Source organism: Drosophila willistoni (genome assembly GCF_018902025.1).
Source record: "Drosophila willistoni isolate 14030-0811.24 chromosome 2R unlocalized genomic scaffold, UCI_dwil_1.1 Seg167, whole genome shotgun sequence".
NCBI lineage: Eukaryota > Metazoa > Arthropoda > Insecta > Diptera > Drosophilidae > Drosophila > Drosophila willistoni.
The window spans coordinates 601,777-626,800 of NW_025814050.1; the positions used below are offsets into that span (position 1 = coordinate 601,777).

A 25,024-nucleotide genomic window follows, 5' to 3' on the forward strand; every position below is an offset into this window, starting at 1 on the left:
TTATTTTGTTGACAGTATTATTTTCAATTTCAATGTACTCTGTGTGTGTGTTGTAATTCAATTTTAAATATTGAATTTAAAACAAACATTTAATTACATTGAAATTCATTCAATTCGCTGAAATGTTCAACTTAAGCAATAACGTCTCACATTTGAATACAACTAAAAACTATTCAAAATCGGAAAACTGAACGAAAAATAAATTTATTTTTTGCTTAAATTGTGTTTGATGGGCGTATGAAGTGTAGGAGAATGGGAACTATGATGAAGTGTTTAGCTCTATCTGCTTAAAACAGCAGTGTGCCCATGCCACCCATTTCGGATTGCTCCTTAACGAAAATCTCAAAGTACTGGTATATGATAGTCACAGCCAGCAGGATACCAGTGCCGGAGCCAATGGCACCCAGGAAATCGGCCATGACCGACAGAGCGCCAATGCAGAGACCGCCGAATGCAGCGGCCGTAGGAATATAACGATTAAGTTCATGGATCATGGAGTTCTCGCGATGGCCCCGCATCACCATGTGCTGTTCCTTGAGCTGTTTGGCAACCTGGCGAAAATAAAAATGTATCAGATTAGATTAATAGTTGGCAAAAAGGCAACCCAAAAAGTACTTACATCCTTGGCTGAGCTGCCGGAGACATCGATCCAAGTCTTGGAGAAGAACGCACAGGAGCCCAACATAAAGACAATGTAAAGAAGTGCGTGAATGGGATCGGTCAAGATGTGACCGACACTCTCTGGCGGTGAAAGATAATAGCACAGGCCACCAATTGGATAGGACCGAGCTGGGCCACCGCCGCCTACATCAGCCCACACTCCCAGCAAGTTGATGAAGAAATTACCCTGGAACTTGACGGCCAACATTTGCGAAATGACATACAAGTTCGAGACCAAGGCGGATTGCAAAATAATAGGAATGTTGGAGGTGTAAAACAACTTAATGGGGTAGCTGCTGTACTGGCCGCGATAGCGGGCGCTCTTGATTGGCAGATCCACGCGGAATCCTTGAAAGTAAATGACTACAGCAAAGACTAGAACCGTGGCCAACAAGTTCATCAAATTGGGCAGATTCTGGCGATAGAAAGCCTCACGCAAGGCGCGAACCTTGTCATTACGGGTTGCCATCAGGTGGAAGAGGGCAATCACTGCGCCCTCGAATTCAGTTCCACGTCCTGTGGTCACAGTGGTAGGAGAGAACGCCTTCCACACGATTGTCTCGCAAATGTTTGTAGCAATGAAAAGTGAGATACCGGATCCCAAACCATATCCCTTTTGCAGCAATTCGTCCAACAGAAGCACAATTAAACCGGCTGCAAACAGCTGAATGATGATCAGCAGGCAAACACCGGCACCAATTTCCGATGGATCTCCATACATGCCAGTCATAACGTAGACAATTGCCTGGCCAATTGTGATGACCATGCCGAACAATTTCTGAGCTCCATTGAAAAGAGCACGATCCTTTGGCGTGTCACCGACCTCAATTATTTTGGCGCCCGCCAACAGCTGCATAATCAGACCAGATGTCACAATGGGTGAGATACCCAGCTCCATCAGGGTACCACGATTGGAGGCCAGAATCACACGAATCCAGTAGAAGGGATCGGCGGAATCGGAGCTCATAATGCCAAACAAGGGAATTTGACAGCAAACAAGAAAAATGAATAGCGTTATGGCAGTCCATAATACCTTTTCCCTGAATTGGATCTGCAAATTAAACAAATGGATAACCGACGTTAAGTAAATATCACCAGAAATATAAAATAATATTAAATATTACACATTTGCATTGGGTTTTCCAATGACCTTTTATGCTCATGAAACTATTTTTTTGTTCTTCTTTGACTATGCTACGTTGACCTACATGCACGTATTGCTTTCGCTGTGTGTACGTCAGTTAATATTTAAACAAAATCAAATCATATGGTAGGCAACAACAACAACAATGACCAATCGGGCACCGAAGCTGACGTTGGAAATTCAGTCGGCAAGCCGAAGTTTGACATTTCCACGTCGATCAGTGTTGCCATCTAGTGTTTTTTCGTATCGAAAAAGTAGTTAGTAGTAGGTATGGCAACAAGTAGCAGGCAGGGAAAATAGGAGTATCTGTGATAAGAAATGTAGGATGAGTTGGGTGGGCATTTGAAAATTTTAAAAGTTATGAATGAAAATCTTATTGAAGGACAACCAAATTGTTTGCCACGTAAACAGAGTGCATAAAACGATTAATTTAATTCAAAATATGGGGTATTGGGACATTTAGTACTTAAGAGTGGCACTTGAAAACGTGCATAAAAATCATAATTAGCACATAGTTTAGATCAGATTTTGCCAATACACATTATTTTCATTGCCCTCTCCACTACTAAACGAAAAAAGGAAATCCATTTGTTTGCGTGGCGCATTTGTTTTTTTTCCGACAAGTGAAAGCAAGAGAATAAAACGTAAGCGATGGTAACACTGGCAGTGGTGACGGTGAAAAGAAACCAAAAAACAGACACTTAACTAATTGGCAAATATTAAAAACATATATATTATACATATATGTATGTCAAAAATATGCAGAGCAATCTAGGAAAGCTAAACACTCCAATGCAAATCGTTTTATCAATATTTAATACTTTTCATACGCACCTTACGCTCCGGCTTTGCAATTTCAGGTAATATACTGCAAAAGGGTTTGATTACTTCGAGAAATTTAACTGCAAATCAATAAACAATATTTTAATTAGACATGGGAAAATAAAGTCTAATAAACTCTAGCAAAAGTCTATGTTGCATTTATTTATAATCACACATGTCAAAAGATTTTTCATTTTTTTTTTTTTGTATACGTAAGCAACTTGAAGACTGATGGAGGGTGTGCTTAAGGTGAGGGGTTGTAAAAACATCACTTTTTCCATTAATAAATAAAATATTACGATTACTTACTTCCCATCCTGATTTATTTGAGTTTATAACCGGTGAAAAACTAAATGCAATTTTCCTTTTAACACTTTCCACACACAAAATTTAGAAAGTTACACTTATTCCCTTTCTTTTTAGTGCGCGTACACGGTGTTTCCGCTTTGAAATATGAGAACCGAATGGCGCCGCCGACCCGAACTAAACCCGAACGAAAATACGACCACGTATGAACTAGAGCTGTGAGTTCCGTCGATAGGTCAATGTTTTTCATTGTTTTTATCGAGCAACTCGCCGTAAAAAATTGAATATTGGCAGTAATAAATTGAAAATTCGCCGCATCTCACGGAACCACTTTGAAATACGAGAACTCTCGCTCTTCAATTCGCTCGGGGCAATAATAATCACAAGGCCGAATTCGCCTAGCCGTTAAAAAAATTGAATATTCGCCTTAAAAAGTGAATATTCGCCCTAAAAACACGAATAGTGACCGCCGACCCGAACAAATCCGAAAAAAACCGACCACGTATGAACTAGAGCTGTGAGTTCCATCGATAGCACAAACACCGATAGGTCAATGTTTTTCAAACGAAACCCGATCAAAATAACAACACGTATGAATTAGAGCTGCGAGTTCCGTCGAAAACACAACCGATATGTCAATTTCGCTTGTAATGTTTTATTTTTAATAATACTTACTTATAAAAATCATCAAAGGTTTAATCCTTGGTCAAAATCATATCAGCCCGTTGAATGAAACTCTTTGAACATACTAGATTTTAGCCTTTATCGGCTCGACGGTTTTTTTATTTTTACATATTTTGTATGGTAAAAATCATAATTGGTAAAAATAAATGCAGCGTTCTAGAAAACTGTACTCCTTTTATTTTCAATCAAACATAATGGTGATATAGATGGGGAATAATCTGGCACTTAATCGTCATTGACCCGAGATTTTGGTAGAGACCTTCAAAGCCATTTTTCTTCGGCAATAGGCAAAATATTTTATGTTTAAAACCCACCAAAAACAAATGATTAATCTATTTTTAATCAAATTGAGATTTGTTTAGTTCAAATACATACATGTCAATGACAAATCGACGTTTTGCTCCGCATACCGATGTAAACACTGATATATGTATGTATGTTTACCAAGTGTTTACTTAAACACCATGGGAATGTGGAATGTGGGAATGTAGCAGTTTTATCTGTGACGCTAGTGCAAAAAGCAAAAATTAATCGACCTCTTAATAGTGTGACTGCACCCAGCTAAAAATATCGAAAAGTGAAATTTGGAAATGTGGCAACGTTAGTCTCTGCATAGAACTCTCCATTAAAAAACGTAGACTAACAAATGCAAAGCAACAACACAAACACGATTGTAAAGCGACCGTAATTTAAGGCATATGGAAAAAACTGTAGTAACGTCGTTGTAAATAAATCAACTGCTACTAAATTCACGGATAAGGGAGATGGCATCAGCCTCGGCATCGGTCATTTATGTTGATTTAAGCTCGGACTCGGAGGATGAGGTATAAAGCAAATAGGGGGTAAATGGGCGGTTGTAGTACAGTACAGCTTATTTTAATTAGGTTTTCTCGAAACTTATAAGTGTATGCGGAAATTCGTGCATGTGTGTGCGTGTGTGTTTTACAAATATATAATTTTTCGCGCTGCTGCGAAGAGCGTGTGCATATCACACATACTCATTCGAATTCACACACACACACATGGACAAACTAAAAAGAGCAAAAAGTGTTGCCAGAGAGTTTAAAGAGGATTGGAGACATTTTCAAACTCTTGCAATGGCAAATTATAAATGTTAATTGCATTTAAGTGGAACTCAATCTGTTTGTGTGTGTGTGCTCAGTGTGTAACCTATGTAAGACGCAATTAAGCCAGAGTGTGAAATGTTTTTATTTACTTTGCACAACAAACTCTACACATAAATTTAAGATTTAACGGATCTTAGTTATCTCTACACTACATCACACACACACATCAACTATGCTTTCTGTGGTTTTTGGTTTAAATTTAAATTTAAATTAAGTCAACAGGTTGCCGCTGAATGTGTCATTAAAGATATTTCTAAAAGAAGCTTTATGTTTTCCAGCAATCACCTCCTGGGCCTAAGCGAAGGCGATTAGAGCAACCGCAACACAAAAGTGCAGGCACAGGATTGGCGCAGGCATTTAGAAAAGCTTTGCCCAACAAATTGGTCAACATACAGAAGGCCTCTTTACCTGGTGGTGGCGGTACTTTGCCAAGTGGATTAACAGTTACGAAACATACGAATAACAACAACAACAACAATAACAGCATCAACAAAATCCCATGCAATGGCAGTTCCGTTAGCATGATTCTACCAGGAGGCGGATCACTTCAAACATCCGCATCAAGCAACATCAAAAAGATTACAAACAACAACGCCACTATGCAAGTAAAGCCTGTTCCCTCTCAGAAAATTGCCTGGTCCATGGCACATAAGGCTCCTAGTCCTAATGTCATGCTGCCGTCGATACCCCGCCACCAGGTGAAAGTGACACCAGTACTGAAGAGCGTTGGAAAACCCAATCTGCCTGCTAAAACTATTCCGTCTCCCGTACAGTTGACATCACTTCCCGCAGTAAAATTACAAAAAACGTTGGTGGTTAACAAGTTGCCCACATTACAGAATTCTCATTTGGCCCCACTGCAGAGAAATCCGCAGACACCGCAACAGCATCCATCACAACCAGCGCCATCCCAACATATTCAGAAACAACAAAAGTCGCCGGCGCCTATCTTGAGTAAATCTCAGCCAGCAACTTCAATCCGCAACCTGAAACAGGGACCGAAGTTGTCTTTATCTAAGACTGCCACACTGAGTCGCGTAGGAACTGGACTAGTGCACGCGGGAAATTTTACAACTAAGCCGTTGGCCAGCTTAACGACAGTCCCGCCTATCAACACCACTAATGTCATGTCCACTGCAGCCCGTACGTTGCCATTTCGCTCCACTAGCTTAGTTCAACAAGCTGCGCCTTCTCTAGCTACTTCTATGGCCGCCAGTGCAGCGCCGCCACTGCGTCTTTTGGCCACGCCGCCTCATTCAGCTGCTGCTCTAAATGAGCCACTCCTTCTAAATCTGCCGCCAACTACCAGCATTACACCCCAACTAACACCAACAACGACTCCTCCGCCGACGCATGGCTTGCCGGTTCATGCAATGAACCAACAACAACAGCTGTCCAAGGGCTCAACGTTTAAGTTATCTGCCCTGCCCGGCGCCAGCCTCTCACCTGTCAGCGTGACGGTTTCAAAGGCAAAACGTATTCAACCTATCACAGTACTTAAAAAATCTGATGAGGAATGGCGAAATCACGTGATCGGACAGCAACAGAAGCTATCTAAGGATCAGCCACTGTCGACGCCTCCTACTATTGTTTTAGTGGAGTCACCGCCGACAACTCCACCCACAGAGAAACCAGAAAGTGAAAGAGCGAGGGGAAAGGTTACAACTCCAACAGCAGCAACAGCCGGAGCCACAGCAACGCAGAAATTAGCCATTAACAAACCAAAAATAATTTCAGGTATTACGTCAAACCCAGTGAAAACTACATTAAAGAAGGAACAGCCAGCGAATCTTGAGAGAAAAAATAGAGTAAACCTTGAGCAAAAGATCGTTAACCTTGTTGATCCCATTGAGAAAGAGCAAGTAAAACCTGAGTTAAGAAAAGAGCAACAACCGCAGAATGATCCTCAATCTAGTGCGAACATAAAGCCTCCGACACAACCGCCACCTTTGATACCAGAATATGCTGAACTTCTTCAGTTAAGCAGGGAAACGGATAAGTCTTCGGACATGGAACGTCTCATCGATATTAAATTAATGAAATACTATAACAATGTTCACGAAAAATTTGTCAAATCTCGAGGATTTCGTAAAATGGTTCAATCAACCATAGAAAAAATTAAATACGATCCGGAAATGATCTACCTACACCTGAAGGGTGTAGTCGATGAATTAAGAGTGCGACGCAAAGGAAGAACTATAACGGCCATAGAGGAAAAAAAGGAAGAGAATACTACAACTGAAAAACAATCCAATCAGCCTTTAGCTTCAACCAGCACCGAAACGTCCCTAGGCGATAAGCGTTTAGATGAACGTGTCCGAAAATTGAATCGTACTTTGTACACGATAACCAAGCGGATTACCGCTTTAGAAGAGGCGGATGTCGATTGGAACGATGACGACGACTCCAGCTATCTTCAGGTGGAGCGATTTAAGAAACGTGCCTGCCAAATATATGAAAAAATCTGTGATCTAACTGGGGAGAATAAGAGCGCGCACAGCCAACTGAAGCAACCCTTTGTCTTTAAAGACACTCCCTATCCCCAATTTAATCGGACTCTGTCGTCGTTTGTAAATCGCATGCAGGAATTTCCAGATTATCACGATGTGCTGCGCTTGTTGGAGCACTGCAACAAGGAAAAGGACCTGGGATTGGCCAACTTCGAAATGAAACGAATAGGTAAAAACAAAAAATACTCCTGCGGAGTCCTTTCACTGCTCTGAACATTCAATCTGATTTTATATTTTTAGCTCATGATGCCTTCGTTAAGGTTGGCCGTTTGCTGCAGGAAAGACGCAAAACTGACCTTTATGAAACTGTTACTCACTTTACGGCAAATGCTAAAGATCCCGCAGCCGCTGATCCGGAGCTTCTGGCCAAGCTGAAAGATAATCAAAAGAAGCAGACTAAAATCAGTGATGTTTTGGCCAAGTAAGTTGCGTTTTAAAAAGACTAAACGATATATTATGAATATAAATGGATTTCAGATATGCGCGAGAGCAGGAACTCACCGCGGAAGAACATCGAGAAGCGCGCCTTAAAGAGAAGCTGGCGAAAGCAGCCCAGAAATCGGCATTGGAAGAGTCCACCACCACAACACACCCCATTCAGGATGACGATGATGATGATGACAAGCCCTGCACCAGTGCTCAGGCTAGAGCAAAGGCCATGAATGGTTTGTTGAAGAAAATGCAGATAGACATAGAGAAAGATCAAATTGGCGAACTTGAGGAGGAGGAGGATGGGGATACCACTTCAGATGATTCCGAAGATGAAGAAGATGTAGATGCTTTTGTGGATAATTTTAAAGAAAACGGTGAAGTGAGTGATGCTGAATCTGAAGCGGAAGAGGATCGGCCCGGATTAAGTGAACCAAAGACAACTGCGGATGTGATAGATGATAGAACGACGAGAGTCAAGACTGATGCTGCTGCTGTTCCTACAAATGAAACGTACGAGTCCATGTCCAATGGCAAATTGAAAATTATGTCTGTATCCAGTTTAAACGCGAGCCTCCATCAGACGAAGACAAAAGGGCCAGAGAAAAAGCCGCTGGAGACAATTTCTGCTGAGATTATCATTTCCGATGAAGAGTCATAGTCGCACACATTATTGACACCTTTTGCCTCTATTTTGTTATAATTTATATTATTTTCATTATGTTTACAGACTATTATATGTACATTGGCCATAGAATTTGCTTTCAGAGTTGTCCCCAACGGATTGACAGATATTTAAATCACAGAAAATTTCCAGCTTTTAAATTTCATATATATTATATATTTTAAAAAAAGTCTTGAGTCCGAAGTAAGGACAACTCAGAGTTTCCTTCGGATCTGTTTTGATTGTGTACATAGAAATACTTAAGTTAAGTATGATGGTAAATGTTTTTCAAAAACAGCTGAAGCATTATTATTAAATCGTACTGTGAAACAAAACTTATCAAGTAAGATTTTATGCATTTCGTTTTAAAGTAGTGCGTGCTGCAAGTAAATGGATATATTCGAGTCATCCTTGGCCGTTTCTTCGATAATATCGAAATGATCGTAATTGTCAAACATTTTGAAAGTAACAGAGAATCCAGCTTTATTCAAACACTCACTAAAGGAGCGGCTTTGTTCGATGAATGTCACGCTCTCGTGCTGAGCGGTTAGGACATACAAATGAGTGTCACCTGCTTGCCAAACCGAAACCTCTGGATAGTTCCACAACATAGGAGACAGAGCTCTCGAATTTGTAGCGTTTAAACCAAGTATATTATTGGGATTGACCTCAGTCAAGGGCCAAAGTTCTCGCAAGTCGTAAACTCCACAGATAAAGAACAATCGCTTTACCTTAAGACGCCTCTCAGGTGTCGTGATATGTGGCACATTTAAAAGTATCGCCAAAAGATGTGCCCCCGCGGAATGACCAGCAAAATGAATCTCACTGGTTTGCGTCTTTTCAGCATAATCGAAGATCCAGGCAAGGAAACTTTTGAACTCCGAAATCAATTCCTCCAAAGTCACTTGGGGGCAGATGTTGTAGTCCATAATAGCAACACGATGATTACGTCGCAGCAATGGTCCCACAATGGAGCAAGAATGGATTTTCTCCAGCATTTGCCAATAGCCTCCATGAATATAGACGAAAAGTGGAGAGCCCGTTGGTGGTGTGGTTTTGAGATGAAAAATATCAACCACTTGCCGATCGTCTGTACCCCCATAGCGAAGATTTTGAATGACAATGCCAGGATCGCTGGTTAACTCCTTTTCATCTGAAAAGGATTAAAGATATGATTGAAAATAATGTCAAGCTTGGAAACCTGTTCTACCTCACGTTGCAGTGTCAGTTGGATAAAATTTTCCTGCACAGCTTGATTGGGATGATTGGAGTTTTGAAATCTTGATGAATGATAACTTGGCAAGTATTCTCGATTTAAGTCATCATTGAGGTCTCGTTGATTGTATAGAGACATGTTATAATCTCTACGTGTCGGATTGGTGATAATCAAATGAAGCAATAAAGCAAACACGAGGTTCAAATAGAATCTAAAAATAATAAGTAAAATTCTACAAAGTCAGATAAGCGTAAATGTTTGTTGTTGAAGCCAAAATGTCTTGAGCTGAGAAAAGTGTAGTATCGAAAGTTTTAAAAAATACCAAAAAAAAAAGCTAAAAAATAATGGAGATGTACTTAGTATTGGGGTTTGTGCCATCTCGATAGGGAAGTTCTTACACATTTAAAGTAAAAAAAAAGATATAACTTTATTTTATACTCAAGCAAATGCAATCTGTATTCAATATTTTGTTTTCACACAGAAGGCCTCTTGATTTTGGGCACAATGTAAACTAATCTTTTTCCATGTCAAACGAAACTTAGACAAGTTGGCTATAAAAGGGTATAAAAACAGACTACACTCTGTAGTCCGTCTGTTGTATTCAATATATTCATCCGATTTTGATTTGGCAGAATTGGATTATTATATTTTAATAAAAGAATAGAAACACTCGCCCAAAATTTAAGTAGCTTTAAGATTCCAAAAATCGTTGGCGTATACTTTAAAATTAAACCATCTTTATTGCTAGGGTATACAAATTAGAGTCCTGCACGAATACACTCATTTGCCTCAGTCTTTCAAATACTTACAAATTTTCCTATATTTGGTTTGATAATATTGCTTCGGAACGAATGAAACGAGATGAAAAGTCTCGAAGTTTTGTGTTTCGTAGTTCCTGAATGTATCAAGTCGAACAAACAAAAACAAAATCAAAGCAAGCCGAAACAAATAAAAAAGACTACAAACGAAACCAATGAATACGGTACTTCTTTCAAGTTACTTGGTACTTCCAAGTACTCGTGAGTATGGTCATACTTATGAAATGTCAATAATTTTCGAATGCCAATTTAATTTCGGTTTTGTTTTAATCGCACTGGAGTAGTTGCAAAGTGTGTATCTTTTTTTTGTGCGTACAAAAATGAACAGCAAAGAAAATCTGCAAAATAATTCGAATAATGTAAGTATGCTTAAATTAAGTTTATGATTGTTGATATTTATGTGTAAAACTAACTAAATGTGTTGTTCTAACTAACTGTGCTGTCCTTTTTTAGTATCAATTTGTAAAAGATTGTATGTATGTATATATACTAAGAGTACTTTTAAAATTAGTTTAATATTCATCTATGTATGTACATATCCAAATGTATAAGTACACTATACATATACATATCTTTTTAAATTAGCATGGAATTTCGGAAAGCTCAGGAGTAATGGAGCATTTTGGATCGATTAAGACCAAACTGCTGACAGGAGAATATAAATTTAAGAAAAAGAGAGAACGGAGTGAAGTCTGAAATACATTTGGTCTGGTCATGGATGAGAATGAAGAAATAGTCTCAGTTTATTCATATCTTCACAAAAAATGTTTGAAAATGTGTTAATAGTTATTGTTAAGATATCATTGTTAAATTTATAATAAAATCATGTTTTATTTTTATTAAATACTGTAAATATTTTTATAAAATGAATTTATTTTCAGATGTTTCATATTATATACAATGAGTCTGCTGTCAGGTACTTGCTTCACAATTCGGTATACCGAGAACGAGCAAGACATTTGAACAGTACCTAGTACTCGGTTCGATTTTCGGTATTTGCTTCTCGATATGCTCGGATTTGCTTTACCGGATTTTTCGGTATGACCTGCTCGTTTAAACTCATTCGTTCGTTTGAGATGCTTGATATACTCGATTTACAAATACGAGTAAGTGTGAAAACGAGTTTCGAAAGTGTAGAGGGATTTCGTTTTCCGTTTCGAATGTACTCGTGCAGGTCTCTAATACAAATTTAAAAATGTCTCTCGGTGTTGGAAAACGTACAGAAAAAGGCTAATAAGGCACTACTGTTTGTCCATATGGTAACGCTAAGTTCGTGGTATATAAAGTCTGGTTACACTGAAATACGAAAAGCCAACTCAGCCAGATTAATAATTTTCAATTTTCTTATTAAACTGAAAAAACACTTAAGTACTAAGCAATGAGCCGAAGCAACGAAGATGATCCGAGCTCTGTGCTGTTTGATGCTCGCAATGAGTATTTTGTAGGCAATTTCATGGGCTCTATTAACTTCGTTCTTCCAGAGCAGAGCACGGCTGGATCCGAACTTTTATCATATATGTATCTCTCATACCTGGCTATAGATTCCGGTCGTATTATTGCGTCCGACATCAAGGAGACCGACTCTACACCCCTCAAAGCTTTGCGCTATGTTCACGAGGCCTTTGAGCAACCGTCCCGATGTGAAGAACTGCTGGAGAAGCTTACTGACAAGGTGGCTGGGCAAGAAGATGAAACGAATATTTGGCATATAGCCACCGCCATTGTCTACTGCTACGATGGACAATTCGAGAATGCCCTGAAGATACTCCACGGTTCAACAAACCTTGAATCCATGGCCTTGTCCGTACAATGTCTTTTACGGCTGCAGCGTGTCGATTTGGCCAAGCAGTTGGTGGCTAAAATGCAGGAGATAAGCGATGATGCCACTCTTACCCAACTGGCTCAGGCATGGGTGGCCCTCAGTCAGGGTACAGAACAGATGCAAGATGCCTTCCACATTTACCAAGAGTTCTGCGAGAAATTTAAACCCACTCCGGCTCTGCTGAATGGTCAGGCAGTAGTTCATTTGGGTCTTGAGCGCTACGAGGAAGCAGAAGCTTGTATACGCGAAGCTTTGCTGAAAAAACACAACGACTACGACACCCTAATCAATATGATGGTCCTATCTCATCTCACCGGCAAGCCTGTGGAGACCATCACTCGCTACCTCGAGCAACTAAGGCAATTCTACCCCAAAAGTGAATTTATCACAGATTTGGACAAGAAGTCCACCGAATTCGACAGACTGTGCCTACAGTATGAGCAGCCAAGTGTGGCCGAGGAGAAACTTGTATCAGTGTAAGAAATTCCAATTATATTCCGATATATACGACCATTAAAATACGAAAAAAATGATTCTTTGAATTACAATAAAAATTTATTAGAAGTGTATTCCTCAATGTTGCAAATCAATAGCTAGAAAAAGCAAGTAGAACGAAAAAGTTTTAAGTTATCAGTTTTTGGGAGGGACAAACTAAACTCACTTTTGTTTGAAACCATATTTCTTGCGCTCGTAAAATAAATCAGTCTTGGAACTGCCCAAGTTCACAATTTTTGGGCAACCATCGCGCTAAAATAGGAAGAAAAGGAAATAACGTTTTATTAAAAATAACTAAAAGCAATTAATTATTTGTTTTAAATATAAATAAAATATTTTAATTTGCATTATTAACGCTGCAGTCATATGGGCAAAGCTAAGGATGGTATTTGACAAGGATGATACGTTTAAAGGGTCTCCTGATCGTGATGGCGTGTTCCAAACAAGAGATGTAAAGATGACTTTAGGTGAGTTTCAGAAGCTTCGGAGTGTGTTTTGAGTGTAATGGAACTCCCAGTTGATATTGTTCAGGAGTCTGTTAACGACATGAATACTTTTCGGTGTCAAGCTGGCTTATATGACATCGGCTTTTTGATATACTGAGCAGTTACACATAAGGACGTTGTTACATTTTCCACTTACGTCTTTTTCTTGAATAGTGCAGGACTTACAATAGTAAGCATCTGAAACCCCAGGTCCGCCACAAATTACGCATCTACCCTGGTACGATCCATAGTTGCATTCGTCACAGATTCTGACCAAAGTGCACGGTCTCACATACGAATCACAAATTACACATTTTCCATCATCTTTCTCACACAGGCGCCCAATGGCTGCAAAAACAATACAAATTATCTTAAACGAATTATCGATCGGTCAACAATGCTCCATACTCACCCACTCCTGGTTGTTTTCGGCAGAAAATTAAATCTGGATGATGTTTGGCCATTATTATATTAATAAGTAAAAACAATGAAAATTCCGGACAATTTTGTTATTTCCTTAGGGAAGCGGGATGCCAATAGAGGTGGGAGGAATATCGATAACACTATTGAAACGTAGACATTTATGAAACATACTTTTTATACCCTTTTAAAACGGATGTTTGATCAGAAGAGTTTGTTAAAAATTTATCATAAGAATCTGATTAGGAAGATGAATATAGGTGACACCAAAGGTAAATCAGAAATAATCCAGTTGCATATAAATTATATTGGACCATTTTCAAAATTAAATTAATCTTTATTTTATTGTTTACTTAGTTGTCTTAAAAATGATCTAATTACAATGGTTGGTAAAACTGCATTTATGTTAACGAGTATGGAAGGGTATAGAAATGTCATCGCTGTGAAAATAATTCCAATCATCATATCGCGATTTGTAACATTAGCGTTTTACAACACTCACATCCACAGATACTTGAATAATTTTTGTTTAATTGCACTTTTTGCATCTTTGTGAAAACTTTTAAATGGCGGATGCTGCACAAAGTGCAACTGCTAGGCCCCTTAATGCAAATGAAGTCGTGGGCAATAGCGTTGTCGGAGGGGTAGGGGTGTCCGTTGGTGGAGTCGGCGTTGGTTCAATACCAGGACGATATGGGGAAACAGAATGGGAGGCTCGAGAGGTAAGCCGCCGATGAATAAAAGAGGATATCCTTTCTTTATCATATTCTTCGCAGTCGCAACGCCAAAGAGAATTGCACGAAGCGCGGGCCAGGGCTACCCAGATGGAAAAAACGATGAAGTGGTGGTAGGTAATGGTGACCTAGTAGGTTTGGATAGTGACTAAAAAACGGCTTTATTCTTGCAGGTCCGATTGCACTGCAAATTGGCGTGAGAAATGGAGTAAGGTGAGTTGTCATGGTAAAGATTTAACTGTTGAATCGATTTGGTCTTCAGTCCTCTAAGAGATCGACTCGAACTAGTGCTAAAGGTTTTTGGTTAACTAAAAAATAATACTAAATTTCATTATCATTAATTTTATACCGTAAAGGATTTATTACAAGTCACCAAAAACAGAAATATTTTTGCAGTTAAAGAACTCAAAAGGTTAATTTTTATAGATTGCCAAAATTTTACAATGAAGGTTTTATGCTGAAAAGTAAAAACCCAAAAAATTATAATGAAAAATACCGAATTTTGATTTTTTTTTAATGAAATCCTATTCCTTCCCTCAAGGTACGCAACGAGCGTAACAAGGCACGCGAAGAATCCAAACAGTTGACCATCAAATTGGAAGTCACTATGAAGGAGGCAAATTCATTGAAGCGCGAGAAGAACGATCTTGAACTGCAGATTACGCAGCTAAAGAAGGAAATGGAGAAGGTGCACACGCTAATGATGAAACACGCCGGTCAGTTCCATCGGGCCGATACTAGTGAAGGCGATGTTGAGGCCAATGGGCGGGATGCCAATTGCTCCCCAGACATCTCTTCCGATGGTCTAAAGAATGTTAACAGCGAGGACGGATTGGTTACCAAAATGTGTAATGATGTTAAAGATCTGGATATTGAGGAGTTTGCCCTAAAAGGCGCCATGCCCAAACATCATTTGACTAATTTGGATGAGACAGCAGCAGCGGCAGAGGAAAAGCGTCTTATACAGCAGCTGTCCAAGGATGATTTTGATGAGGATTATTTGATGCAAAAAATATCTATGCTACAGCTGCGCTTAGAAGAGGTGCAGAAGACTTTGCAGGCGGAGAGAGAGTAAGATTGATATGAGGGAATAATTAAACAAGTAATTCTATTATTTAATTTTAAAGTGAAAAATTGGAGTTGCAGAAGACTATTGAGAAGCTTACCTTGGAGATGCAGGATGTGCGTGCACGTCAAGAGGAGATGCGCTCAGCCAAACAGGAGGCCGTTCGCGAACTACTAACATTGCAGGTAGATTCAGACTATTAATGTTTTCTTTGGTTTAATACTATGCCTGCACTTCTCTTAAAGGAGCAACATCGAGCCGAGATGCGCATTGTTAATAATTCATTGCAGGAGGAGGTTGCAGCTCGTGAGAATTTAGAGAGACGGTAAATTACATTGATATGTGCCTTACTCACAAGACATACTTAACTTTACGGCCATTTTAGTCTTAGCGAATTGCGTACCGAACTGGAGCATCTGCAGGCCGAAAATGCATCAGAGTGGGGCAAACGCGAGCGCTTAGAGTCAGAGAAATCAGCTCTGGAGCGAGATAATAAAAAGTTGCGTTCCGAGCTACGCGATTATCAAGAGCGTTCCGATCGGAAATGTCGACCACTGCAGGCCAACGACGTCGAGTTGCGTGCACTCCAACAGGACCTCTCGGAACGGAATAAAGAAATCAATGAGGTGAAGATGTCCCATTCCAAGTTAAAGAAACTGTTGGCTGAGACCAACACAGAGCTGGGCCACGCTGTGCGACGAGCGGAACAATATGAAGCTGAGGTAAGTTAAATTAAGTAAGTTGTATTTATAAAAAATGTCAATGGCTTTAAAAGCGAACGTCCAAAATAATTGTTTTTGTTTGTTTGGAGAGTTCACGTTAATGTAGTCCCACTGCTTCTCAGTGAACCTAACAGACGGGTTGATTTTTGTGAAACTTATCACCAGTTTTTCTTTTATTGCTCTCACCATGAACATTTAAGAATACAGATTAGCGAGAGGTCTATTCGCTTATCAGCAAGGAATTGAAAGTTTGGCCAAGATCTGCCAGTGGCTGAGGGCAAAACATTCGAGTTATCTTGATTTATAGTAGCTACAATGATTTATTTTAAACACTTTCAGTTATAAAAAGTAAATGCATATTCTCGTACAAACAAAATACTTCATCTAAAGACGCCTCTCAGTTTGCAAATGCCGCGAGACCGGTGATTGCTCGTCCCAGAATTAGGGCGTGAATGTCGTGTGTACCTTCGTAGGTGTTTACTGATTCTAGGTTCATAACGTGCCTGATTATGTGATATTCATCACTTATGCCATTACCTCCGAGCATATCTCGCATCTGTCTTGCAATATCCAGAGCCTTTCCAGCGTTGTTTCGCTTCAGAAGTGATATCATTTCGGGTGTGTGCAGCTTCTGGTCCTTAAGGTGGCCTACGTGCAGGCAGGCTTGTAGACCAAGGGCTATCTCAGTGGTGGCATCAGCCAATTTCTTTTGAATTAGCTGATTCGCGGCGAGCGGACGTCCGAACTGCTTGCGGTCCAACGTATACTGACGCGCAGTTTCCACACAAGCTTCAGCCGCTCCCAGAGCCCCCCAGGCAATACCATAGCGAGCATTATTTAGACAAGTAAACGGTCCGGTAAATCCCAATGCGTTTGGGAGCAAATTCTCTTCTGGAACATGAACATCATCCATCAGAATCATTCCAGTTGGTGAGGCTCGCAATGAAAATTTGCCCTCAATTTTGGGTGTGTCCAGGCCTTTGTCCGAGATTTTCCGATCTACAATGAAACCTCGAAGCTTGCCATCCTCACATTTGGCCCAGACAATCAGCACATCCGCTATAGGAGCGCTAGTGATCCAGGTTTTTGAACCGTTAAGAATGTAAGCCTTAGATTTGCTGTCGTATTTTGCGCGTGTTTCCATTCCAGCTGGGTCGCTGCCGTGATTGGGCTCGGTGAGGCCGAAGGCACCAATTAGTTTGCCTTGAGCCATGAGGGGCAAATATCGTTCCTTATGCTCCTCAGATCCGAAGTCGTAGATAGCTCCCATGGCTAAAGAGCTCTGCACACTCACTGCCGATCGATAAGCGGAGTCGACTCGCTCGACCTCCCGGGTGAGAAGCCCATATGCCACACTGGATACTCCCGCACAGCCGTATCCTTTAAGGGTGCAACCCAAAACACCAAGGCTGCCAATCTCTTCCATTATCTTTGTGTCAAACTGCTCCAATCGATTAGCTATCTTGACTCGAGGCAGCAATTCTGATTGGCAATAACCGCGAAAGGCATCGCGTATGGCCACTTCTTCTTCGGTCAGTTGACTCTCGAGATTAAGAGGGTCCTGCCAATTGAATTTCGGGGCACTTGCCTTAGTGCTGTTGCTGGCCAATCGTCCAATAGTGGATGCGGGACGCCACAATTTGCTCATTTGCGCAATCATTATTCCCTTTCTTCTTCTTGTTTCTGTTTTGATTATGCCTGCTAAAGGCGGCCCTCAAAGCAATGATGTTGTTTGACGTTTGGCGATAAACTGAGAACATCTGAAAGCTTTTAGAAATAAGCACGAAAGCACGAATGTCGAAGCTTTCTGCTTACTGTCTCTCTGCTTCTTTTAGTTCGCTGATAACACTGATCATAATCTGGGCCCCCTAAATTGTTAGCATTATCACATATTAAATACCGACTTGGTGATAGAAACTAAAAGTAAATTCAAAAGATGAGAGCTTTTCAAAATTTCCATGCTAAAAAAATTAATGTGTTCATCTGATTGAAACACAAAAAAATTATAGCCAGTAAATCTTGAGGTCATTTATTGGAGAAGAAGAACAAAAACAATCATAACACTTCGCCAACCACACTAAAATGGGTCATTACTCTAATTTCACACTTAAATAGAAGAATACCAAATTTTCTTGCTTTACGTTTTTCAATTTTGTTTTTTTTTCTTACATATTTCAACATTATGATATTTTTATGGAAATTATGTATATGTCATAGAGGTTCGATCCGATCAAATCAAACTCTATCTCAATTGAGTAAGAAAAAGCTTCAATACCAAATAATAATTCGCAAAGACGGACAAACAGACATGTCGACTCCTTTTCTCATACTAATGAAGAAAAAATTATATTTCTTCTGAGGTATTTCTAAATTAAGTTGGCTTTTCGTTAGACGTTCTCTTCGACAGCTATATGCTATAGTGATCCGATCAGAAGAATTGTCAAACTTGATCTCAATTGAATGCAAGCTTAAATACCAAGTTTTATTCCAGCTTTCTTATAATAGCCATAAATACGCCCGGCCGGACATGTCTATATTGATGCGGCTTCTCACCCTACAAACATCTCACTAAAATTATAATAAAACTTTTCTAAAATAGTTTAGTGTAGTTTAGTCCGATTTCAGGAAAATTCATGTTTATTCACTTGACACATAAACTGCCAAAAATTTGTGTTCCTTAAGAATGTCGGTCTAGCAAGACGGGAGAAAATGTTCCCTTGAAATGATAGATGACAAAAGGACAGTGGCACTTCATGTAATCCTTGTAATTTTATGTAAAAATCCAACATTTCAATGGGTCAAAATACTTTTTAGGTTAAACGGCTGCGACAACGCGTGGAAGAGCTGAAACGTGAATTAGCCGGTGCAGAGGACGAGCTTGATTCGGCAGTCAATCAAGTGCGGCGCCTGCAGCGCAGCAATGATGAGTTGGTTGGCCAAACAGAAGGTTTCCAAGTGCAAATTCAGCACTTGCAGAGCCGGTAAGAATTCTCCTAGATTCTTATGTTTCCTTAACATTTGTATAATACAATAACTAACTAATCTATTGGTGCTGGTCTCGCTAATCTATATTTAAACACTAACCAAAATCTATTAAACTGCCAACATAAGACGAGCTCCAAGTCCACAAATGCGTGGATTGGGCGGCGTCCAGTTGAGAAACAAAATAGCCGTTGAGCTACCAAGCGATTGTTTAGCCAAGCCCAACATCAATGATTTACGTCAGATTTTTGATGACTCTCAGGCGGGACTTCGTAGTTCCCACAATGGCAGTGATGCCGCTGTCCATCATGCAGCCTCAGTGAAGCGGTCTAGTCATACGGAACGAACGCTACTTCAGCAGCAACAGAATAGCGTAACCTCAGCTGCAGCGGCAGCTGCTTTCTTCGATGCCAAGCCCACCCATTTGGAGGAAAACATCTTTGAGTCGAAATCAAGAAATTTGGAATTCGAGCGTGCCAAGCAGAAGTTTGATAATCCACATCCCCATCATCATCAGCACCACCAGCACCAAAGGCAGCGTTCTGTGGGAAATGGTCGATATGGCAGTGCCGGGAGCAGCTCGAGCTCTGGTAATCGGGCCAATCTTGCCTTGCCCCTAAAGTGTATGACCAATGGAAGCAGCCATGATAAAGAGCATCGTCAACAGTCAAGTTCTAGTGTCGGTTATGCTAGAAATAGTATTAATCTAGATGGGCTTAAGGTATCGGACGATGAGGTAAGCTCTCGCCGATGTTTCTTACTAACTTTTTGCTTCCGCTACTCTTGTGTAGTTTCTATTTTATTTTAATTTAATTTATTTATCTTTAGTAAAGTAAATTGTCTGATGTATCCACTTTTTTTCAGACTCCGTAGTTATGGATCAACAAGTTTACTCCTAGATGATGAAACTGAAGGCAACAGTGATTGAGCGTCTGGACAAGAGTAGAATTCACTCGAGTCTAGTTTTATGGTATTATCAGGTAGTATTAAAATATTTTCAGCGTCTTATAAGCAACAGGCTTATTACCGAACTTGATCAGTACGATTCGAAATTGTTCCACAATCGTAGCGCCACTTCTCCATATACCCTATATATGGGCAGGGTGTTTTCCCCTCTTATTTAAGTAAATTCAATTCATTGGAAAATGAAGATACATTTTCCCTTTTTTAAGATCTCAAATCAAAATTTATTTTTCCAACTTTAAGGTTTTAAAAGTTAATCTAAATTGTTCATCTGTGCAGCAGTATTTAATTTTTTTCATGAATTTTTGTCTTGGCTTTGTAGGTATCCAAAATGAAAAAACATTTGCCTTAAACGGCTTTTAGAACTTGCACATTTTAAACTTTGTTTTCTAAAATCACTTGAGTGAAAATTTAGATTATTTTAAAATGATTCTTTATCTTGAAGTTACAAGGCATATACATAGATTAAACAATAACTATAATAACATTCATTCAAAGTATGTAAGAAATTTCGATTTTAGTGCCAGAAGAAATATAATGTATACATATATACATAGAACGATCTTAATATGCTGCATTAAAATTTATATACATCCACATATAAAAATTTCAAGTCAATTTGCGACTTCCTTTTGTTTGACACTTTCTAGTCTTTTTTAATGTACGACTATTTTTTAAACGCAGCATATTTCTATCTAATAATTATGATTAACATTTTAGCAATATTAGCAATACGTTATTACTATTATGTACAATCTACTTAACATTAACTATTTAAAATCGAATACTCTATTTGGAACATATTTTTATTCCAAAAATAAAAAAATCTCAAACTCTACGAATTTTATTTCACTTGGGCAATGATTGGGCCTTTTTCTTCGAATATAAAATTACAGCTTTGTTAAAATTCCAGTGTTAGGCTAACTAAAATTAAAGATTAACAAGTGACCGTTAAATTTCAAGCCATGGTAGAAGCAACACGCAGTAAAAAATTTGTAGGCATCTGCATAGCTCTTTATGTGTCCTACGCAGTCTTTGTTTTCGTCCTCTTGCCGATGCTGCTGCCGGATCCTGTGACAATGCACCGGGCGATCATTGCCTACCAAACGCGGCATTTGGGAAATTTATCGGAATATACGTTGGAAAAGGGCGGGCAGCCGATTCGTTCAATGCTTGTGACATTTCGTGGTTCTGGTGCATTAAGTTTGCTCCATAACTTGTCGCATCAGCCTGGTTGTTACCATCACTATGCTCCTTTGGTGGCATACCACTCCCGTTACTCGGCAGAGCAGCATCCGGAGCAGGCTTTACACGAGCTGGTGTCCCTATATAGCTGTAACTATAATCAGTCGGCACAGTCTATGCTTAAAAGCGGTATGAACTCATCTTCGTTTCGTCGATTCTATGGCGTTCAATGGGAATCTTGCCTGACCTATACGCACGATGTGTGCTGGGATCCAAAGACTATTGAGCATATTTGTAAACTTTTCCCCTTTATTAATATGTCGGTGTATAACTTACGACTGAAGTACTTGGCCGCTCTTCTGGAAAAAAAGGAGTAAGTTTCTGAAGCTTTAGTCCGTATTAAGTAATCCATATGCAAAAATAAACAAATGGAAGGATCTCTTTCTACGAAATATTGCAAATCATTACCTATCAATAGTTTTTTTTTTAATCTTTTTTCTTTGTTATAATAGTCTCAACATTCGCATTCTGCTGCTTGTCCGTGATCCACGGGGTACAATGCAATCACGTTCCGAACGAGTTTGGTGCATCGGCAACCCAGATTGTGATGATCCGAGTATATTATGCAAGGATATGGTCAGCGATTTTGTTATAGCCAAAAAACTGATAGAGGAGTATCCGCTGAATTTTGGGTGAGTTGTTTTCTTAGTTCCCGAACCTTGATCTAAACGGATATACTTCTGTAGAATCATACGCTATGAAGACTTAGCCCAACATCCAGGCAAAGTATTGCCCCAAATATTTGATTTCTATGGTATACCATTTAAACGGAAAGAGGGAAGTCTTACCGGGCATCCGCGCGTTACTGAACTCTCTGATAAGGAGTCGGGGGATAACTCTTCAATGAACTTTTCCGATCAGCAATTCACTAACCATCCGCCTTTCGAATGGATCACCAAGTTGTCAGCAGACCAAGTTAGGGCTATACAAGAAGCACCGCACTGCAAAAAGGCAATGCAAATGTGGGGCTATCGACGAATCAACTACGATAAGGATTTTTCCGTCGACAGTTTCAGCTCGATAATTAGGAAACAGCTTTTTTCCTAAACGACAAGGAAGCGTTATACCGCATGGCTCTAGGACTGAAACAAAGTAAAACAAGAATCTACTCTAAAAAAGCTTAAGTTATCTTTGGAAATAATGTCGAAGTTTTTACTTTAAACTATTGGTTTAAATAAATGTCCTCCCATCATCCCTTTGTCAAAAAACGTAGTGCAATTATTGTTCATACTTTATTATCTATAATGCGTTAGTTGCAATGCATCGATTGTGTCGGATTAATAAAGCTAATTCAGTTGTCTGGATATCAACCAACTTTTGATATTAAGGAAGGTCTATCTTTTAAGATTCCCTGACATTCCATGTTAACCATAACAACACTTGACAGAAAATACAAATGTTTAGAACTAAAACTTCTCAACAATTGGCTGCTAGTACCCCAAAGTACCTTGAAGATCAAAAATATATTTTTGTCTTCATCTCAGATATAGACCAATGAATACTGTTTAAGCTCGGAAACTCTCCTCTGATCCCCAACATACTCCTATGGTAAAAAAGCTTCTTGCAAATTAAAGGAGAAAATGATTAAATGCCGTAAAGGAACTTTAAAAAAAAAATCTCAAGGGTTTACTGATGTGGGAAAAGAATTTGTCCCTAGTTAAGGGCATCCTTAAAAAATCGTCAAAAATAAAAAAATAACGAAACCAAAACCACTTCGAATAATACGAAATTTAAAATGTACTTACATTTTTTAAAGCCTTGTGAGGCACAAAGAACATGGTGCTGCTTTGCACAATCGGTGCTAAAACCTAAAACGATTGCGAAAATAAAAAACTCAAAATTCTATTTTAGTCTTACTAATGTTCTTCCATTCAGCTCGGATTCAGCCAGATCGGATCACTATATTATATAGCTCCCATAAAAGCGGCATAGTCACGAACCGCTATTTTCATAAAACTTAATATTTGACAGTTTTATATACAGTTACGAGTTAAAACACAAATTCTAAAGGTTATTTCGTTAATTATACCATACACCCATAGGGTGAAATGGTATATTAAAGTCGCCAAAATGTATGTAACAGGCAGAAGGAAGCTTCTCCGACCCCATAAAGTATATATATTCTTGATCAGGATCAACAGCCGAGTTGTCCGTCTGTCCGTCCGTCCGTCTGTCCGTATGAACACCTAGATCTCGGAGACTGTAAGAGCTAGAGCCACCAAACTTGGTATGTAGACTCGTGTAGTATGTAGAGTGATCAAGTTTATTTCAAATTTTTGCCACGCCCCTTTCCGCCCCCGCAATTTAAAAAAAGCGTTTATCTCAAAAACTATTCCAGCTAGAGACACCATATTTGGTATGTATATTTGTTTAGTAAACACGCACATTTTGTATGTGTAAAAATTTTGCCACGCCCTTTTCGGCCCCCGTAATTTGAAAAACTTGATTATCTCCCGTATTCTTTTACCTTATGCAATCAATGCACACTTAAATTTGATACTAATATCTAGCAAAATACCAAATTTGATCAAAATCGGACAAAAAACAGTCGAGTTACGCATACATATATATTTTTTCCATAAGGCCGGAGTTGGCCGTTGGCTGGTGGGGGCGCTAGGGTGCTCGTATGATTGAGTGAGCGAGATACTAAGATATGCTTGTAAAAAGCATGTGAAAATCCATTTGTTTAATAAAGTTGAAATATTTGCTTTACTGGTGTATGGTATACCAAAGTCGGCGAGACGACTTACTTACTTCATTTCTTTAATCAGATGATGATATTGTACAAAATATTTTTTTTAAGATGTTTCGCTGTATATCGAAAATACGCAACAAAACACCAAAAAAAAAGCAAGTGATCAATTAGTTGACTCCAACTAAAATGAAGTAAGTCGTCTCGCCGACTTGGGTATACCATACACCAGATGAAACAAATGAAAACCAAATGTATGTCTATTAAATTGTTTTAACATGCCCTCATATTATATGCTATCTCGCTCACTCTACAAACAAACGAACACTCTTGCGCCGCCACTAGCCAACGGCCAATTCTGCCCTTATGGATCGCGTAGCAAAATACGTTCATACGTATATTTTGCATGTTTCTAGTCCGATTTCAATCAAATTTGGTAGTATGATAGAAATAGATAAGATTAATTAGTCTGCCAAATTTGATCGCGATGGTCAAAAAATTGCAAGAGCCAATATGTTTTTTCTAATTTATGGAGGCGGAAGTGGGCGTGGCAACATATTAAAATATATATATTCTGCGCGCATACTAAGCCAATATACATACTAAATTTGGTGACTTTTGTTAGTTTTCGAGAAAATCAGTTTTGTTTAATTTTCGGAAGAAGTTATTAATCAAAGTCACTGTTTTCCACCGATCGTTCCTATGCGAACTATATAATACAGTCACCCGATATTTATCAATTCGGCACAGTCATTAACAGATAAATTAAACTAAGAAATGTTTCATTTGAAAGCAATCGCTTCAAAAGTGACGAAGTTATTGACAAAAGTAACTGTTTTTGATCTTGATCAAATTTGGCACAGTCTATTTATATGTGTAATAAACTCATCAATATTAAATTTCACGACAATAGTTCTGAAAAAAACCAAAGTCACTGTTCGTCACTTTGCTCTTTGTATGGGGGCTATATGATATAGTGGTCCGATCCGGCTGAATCCGAGATGTACAACCTGTGCAC

General features: G+C 39.2%; 8 protein-coding genes across 10 annotated transcripts; 4 read left to right on the forward strand and 4 right to left on the reverse strand.

Annotated features, from left to right (window-relative positions):
* Nucleotides 1-188: 188 nt before the first annotated feature.
* On the reverse strand, nt 189-3,114 carry LOC6646717 (protein transport protein Sec61 subunit alpha). Its single transcript, XM_002069344.4, has 4 exons — nt 2,936-3,114; nt 2,639-2,706; nt 620-1,711; nt 189-551 (listed from the first exon to the last, which is right to left on the reverse strand). Exons 1-4 carry the CDS (start codon nt 2,940-2,942, stop codon nt 288-290), a joined length of 1,431 nt encoding a protein of 476 aa, XP_002069380.1. The 5' UTR covers nt 2,943-3,114; the 3' UTR covers nt 189-287.
* Nucleotides 3,115-4,240: 1,126 nt separating this feature from the next.
* On the forward strand, nt 4,241-8,681 carry LOC6646718 (daxx-like protein). Its single transcript, XM_002069345.4, has 4 exons — nt 4,241-4,440; nt 5,022-7,422; nt 7,494-7,674; nt 7,731-8,681. Exons 1-4 carry the CDS (start codon nt 4,381-4,383, stop codon nt 8,341-8,343), a joined length of 3,255 nt encoding a protein of 1,084 aa, XP_002069381.1. The 5' UTR covers nt 4,241-4,380; the 3' UTR covers nt 8,344-8,681.
* On the reverse strand, nt 8,629-9,853 carry LOC6646719 (kynurenine formamidase). Its single transcript, XM_002069346.4, has 2 exons — nt 9,562-9,853; nt 8,629-9,499 (listed from the first exon to the last, which is right to left on the reverse strand). The coding sequence occupies exons 1-2, from the start codon at nt 9,698-9,700 to the stop codon at nt 8,712-8,714; spliced, it is 927 nt and encodes a 308-aa protein (XP_002069382.1). The 5' UTR covers nt 9,701-9,853; the 3' UTR covers nt 8,629-8,711.
* Nucleotides 9,854-11,653: 1,800 nt separating this feature from the next.
* On the forward strand, nt 11,654-12,760 carry LOC6646720 (coatomer subunit epsilon). The gene has a single exon (XM_002069347.4). The coding sequence runs from the start codon at nt 11,759-11,761 to the stop codon at nt 12,680-12,682; it is 924 nt and encodes a 307-aa protein (XP_002069383.1). The 5' UTR covers nt 11,654-11,758; the 3' UTR covers nt 12,683-12,760.
* Nucleotides 12,739-13,727, reverse strand: LOC6646739 (PHD finger-like domain-containing protein 5A). The gene is made up of 4 exons (XM_002069348.4): nt 13,595-13,727; nt 13,340-13,530; nt 12,864-12,949; nt 12,739-12,795 (listed from the first exon to the last, which is right to left on the reverse strand). The coding sequence occupies exons 1-4, from the start codon at nt 13,644-13,646 to the stop codon at nt 12,789-12,791; spliced, it is 336 nt and encodes a 111-aa protein (XP_002069384.1). The 5' UTR covers nt 13,647-13,727; the 3' UTR covers nt 12,739-12,788.
* A 347-nt stretch (nt 13,728-14,074) lies between these two features.
* On the forward strand, nt 14,075-20,456 carry LOC6646740 (coiled-coil domain-containing protein 102A). 3 transcript variants are annotated; one of them, XM_002069349.4, is made up of 10 exons: nt 14,075-14,324; nt 14,379-14,449; nt 14,510-14,549; nt 14,878-15,407; nt 15,464-15,587; nt 15,648-15,727; nt 15,788-16,124; nt 18,939-19,105; nt 19,236-19,842; nt 19,971-20,037. In XM_002069349.4, exons 1-10 carry the CDS (start codon nt 14,169-14,171, stop codon nt 19,977-19,979), a joined length of 2,121 nt encoding a protein of 706 aa, XP_002069385.1. In that variant the 5' UTR covers nt 14,075-14,168; the 3' UTR covers nt 19,980-20,037. The 3 variants fall into 3 exon arrangements, with proteins under 3 accessions (XP_002069385.1, XP_015033031.1, XP_046866793.1); XM_015177545.3 differs by lacking the exon at nt 19,236-19,842 and having other exon boundaries at nt 14,078-14,324; nt 19,971-20,456; XM_047010837.1 differs by lacking the exon at nt 19,971-20,037 and having other exon boundaries at nt 14,078-14,324; nt 19,369-19,497.
* Nucleotides 16,421-17,878, reverse strand: LOC6646741 (glutaryl-CoA dehydrogenase, mitochondrial). Its single transcript, XM_002069350.4, has one exon. It carries the CDS (start codon nt 17,782-17,784, stop codon nt 16,522-16,524), a length of 1,263 nt encoding a protein of 420 aa, XP_002069386.1. The 5' UTR covers nt 17,785-17,878; the 3' UTR covers nt 16,421-16,521.
* Nucleotides 20,457-20,893: 437 nt separating the features above from the next.
* On the forward strand, nt 20,894-22,526 carry LOC6646742. The gene is made up of 3 exons (XM_002069351.4): nt 20,894-21,627; nt 21,767-21,946; nt 22,001-22,526. Exons 1-3 carry the CDS (start codon nt 21,035-21,037, stop codon nt 22,359-22,361), a joined length of 1,134 nt encoding a protein of 377 aa, XP_002069387.2. The 5' UTR covers nt 20,894-21,034; the 3' UTR covers nt 22,362-22,526.
* The last annotated feature ends 2,498 nt before the right edge of the window (nt 22,527-25,024 follow it).

What these genes read in the sequence shown, in the direction of transcription:
- LOC6646742 (XM_002069351.4), top strand. Translation starts at nt 21,035, where the DNA reads ATGGTAGAAGCAACACGCAGTAAAAAATTTGTAGGCATCTGCATAGCT. An exon ending in GCTCTTCTGGAAAAAAAGGA is followed by an intron (nt 21,628 to 21,766) that starts GTAAGTTTCTGA and finishes TTGTTATAATAG; the next exon opens with TCTCAACATTCGCATTCTGC. An exon ending in GAGTATCCGCTGAATTTTGG is followed by an intron (nt 21,947 to 22,000) that starts GTGAGTTGTTTT and finishes ATACTTCTGTAG; the next exon opens with AATCATACGCTATGAAGACT.
- LOC6646719 (XM_002069346.4), bottom strand. Translation starts at nt 9,700, where the DNA reads ATGTCTCTATACAATCAACGAGACCTCAATGATGACTTAAATCGAGAA. An exon ending in TATCCAACTGACACTGCAAC is followed by an intron (nt 9,500 to 9,561) that starts GTGAGGTAGAAC and finishes AATCCTTTTCAG; the next exon opens with ATGAAAAGGAGTTAACCAGC.
- LOC6646717 (XM_002069344.4), bottom strand. An exon ending in TTGCAAAGCCGGAGCGTAAG is followed by an intron (nt 1,712 to 2,638) that starts GTGCGTATGAAA and finishes TTTAATTTGCAG; the next exon opens with ATCCAATTCAGGGAAAAGGT. An exon ending in CCGGCAGCTCAGCCAAGGAT is followed by an intron (nt 552 to 619) that starts GTAAGTACTTTT and finishes TATTTTCGCCAG; the next exon opens with GTTGCCAAACAGCTCAAGGA.
- LOC6646739 (XM_002069348.4), bottom strand. Translation starts at nt 13,646, where the DNA reads ATGGCCAAACATCATCCAGATTTAATTTTCTGCCGAAAACAACCAGGA. An exon ending in CCGAAAACAACCAGGAGTGG is followed by an intron (nt 13,531 to 13,594) that starts GTGAGTATGGAG and finishes TTGTTTTTGCAG; the next exon opens with CCATTGGGCGCCTGTGTGAG. An exon ending in GCACTATTCAAGAAAAAGAC is followed by an intron (nt 12,950 to 13,339) that starts GTAAGTGGAAAA and finishes TTCCTATTTTAG; the next exon opens with CGCGATGGTTGCCCAAAAAT.
- LOC6646720 (XM_002069347.4), top strand. Translation starts at nt 11,759, where the DNA reads ATGAGCCGAAGCAACGAAGATGATCCGAGCTCTGTGCTGTTTGATGCT.
- LOC6646741 (XM_002069350.4), bottom strand. Translation starts at nt 17,784, where the DNA reads ATGATTGCGCAAATGAGCAAATTGTGGCGTCCCGCATCCACTATTGGA.
- LOC6646718 (XM_002069345.4), top strand. Translation starts at nt 4,381, where the DNA reads ATGGCATCAGCCTCGGCATCGGTCATTTATGTTGATTTAAGCTCGGAC. An exon ending in CTTCGAAATGAAACGAATAG is followed by an intron (nt 7,423 to 7,493) that starts GTAAAAACAAAA and finishes TTATATTTTTAG; the next exon opens with CTCATGATGCCTTCGTTAAG. An exon ending in ATCAGTGATGTTTTGGCCAA is followed by an intron (nt 7,675 to 7,730) that starts GTAAGTTGCGTT and finishes AATGGATTTCAG; the next exon opens with ATATGCGCGAGAGCAGGAAC.
- LOC6646740 (XM_002069349.4), top strand. Translation starts at nt 14,169, where the DNA reads ATGGCGGATGCTGCACAAAGTGCAACTGCTAGGCCCCTTAATGCAAAT. An exon ending in CGTGAGAATTTAGAGAGACG is followed by an intron (nt 15,728 to 15,787) that starts GTAAATTACATT and finishes CGGCCATTTTAG; the next exon opens with TCTTAGCGAATTGCGTACCG. An exon ending in ATTCAGCACTTGCAGAGCCG is followed by an intron (nt 19,106 to 19,235) that starts GTAAGAATTCTC and finishes TGCCAACATAAG; the next exon opens with ACGAGCTCCAAGTCCACAAA.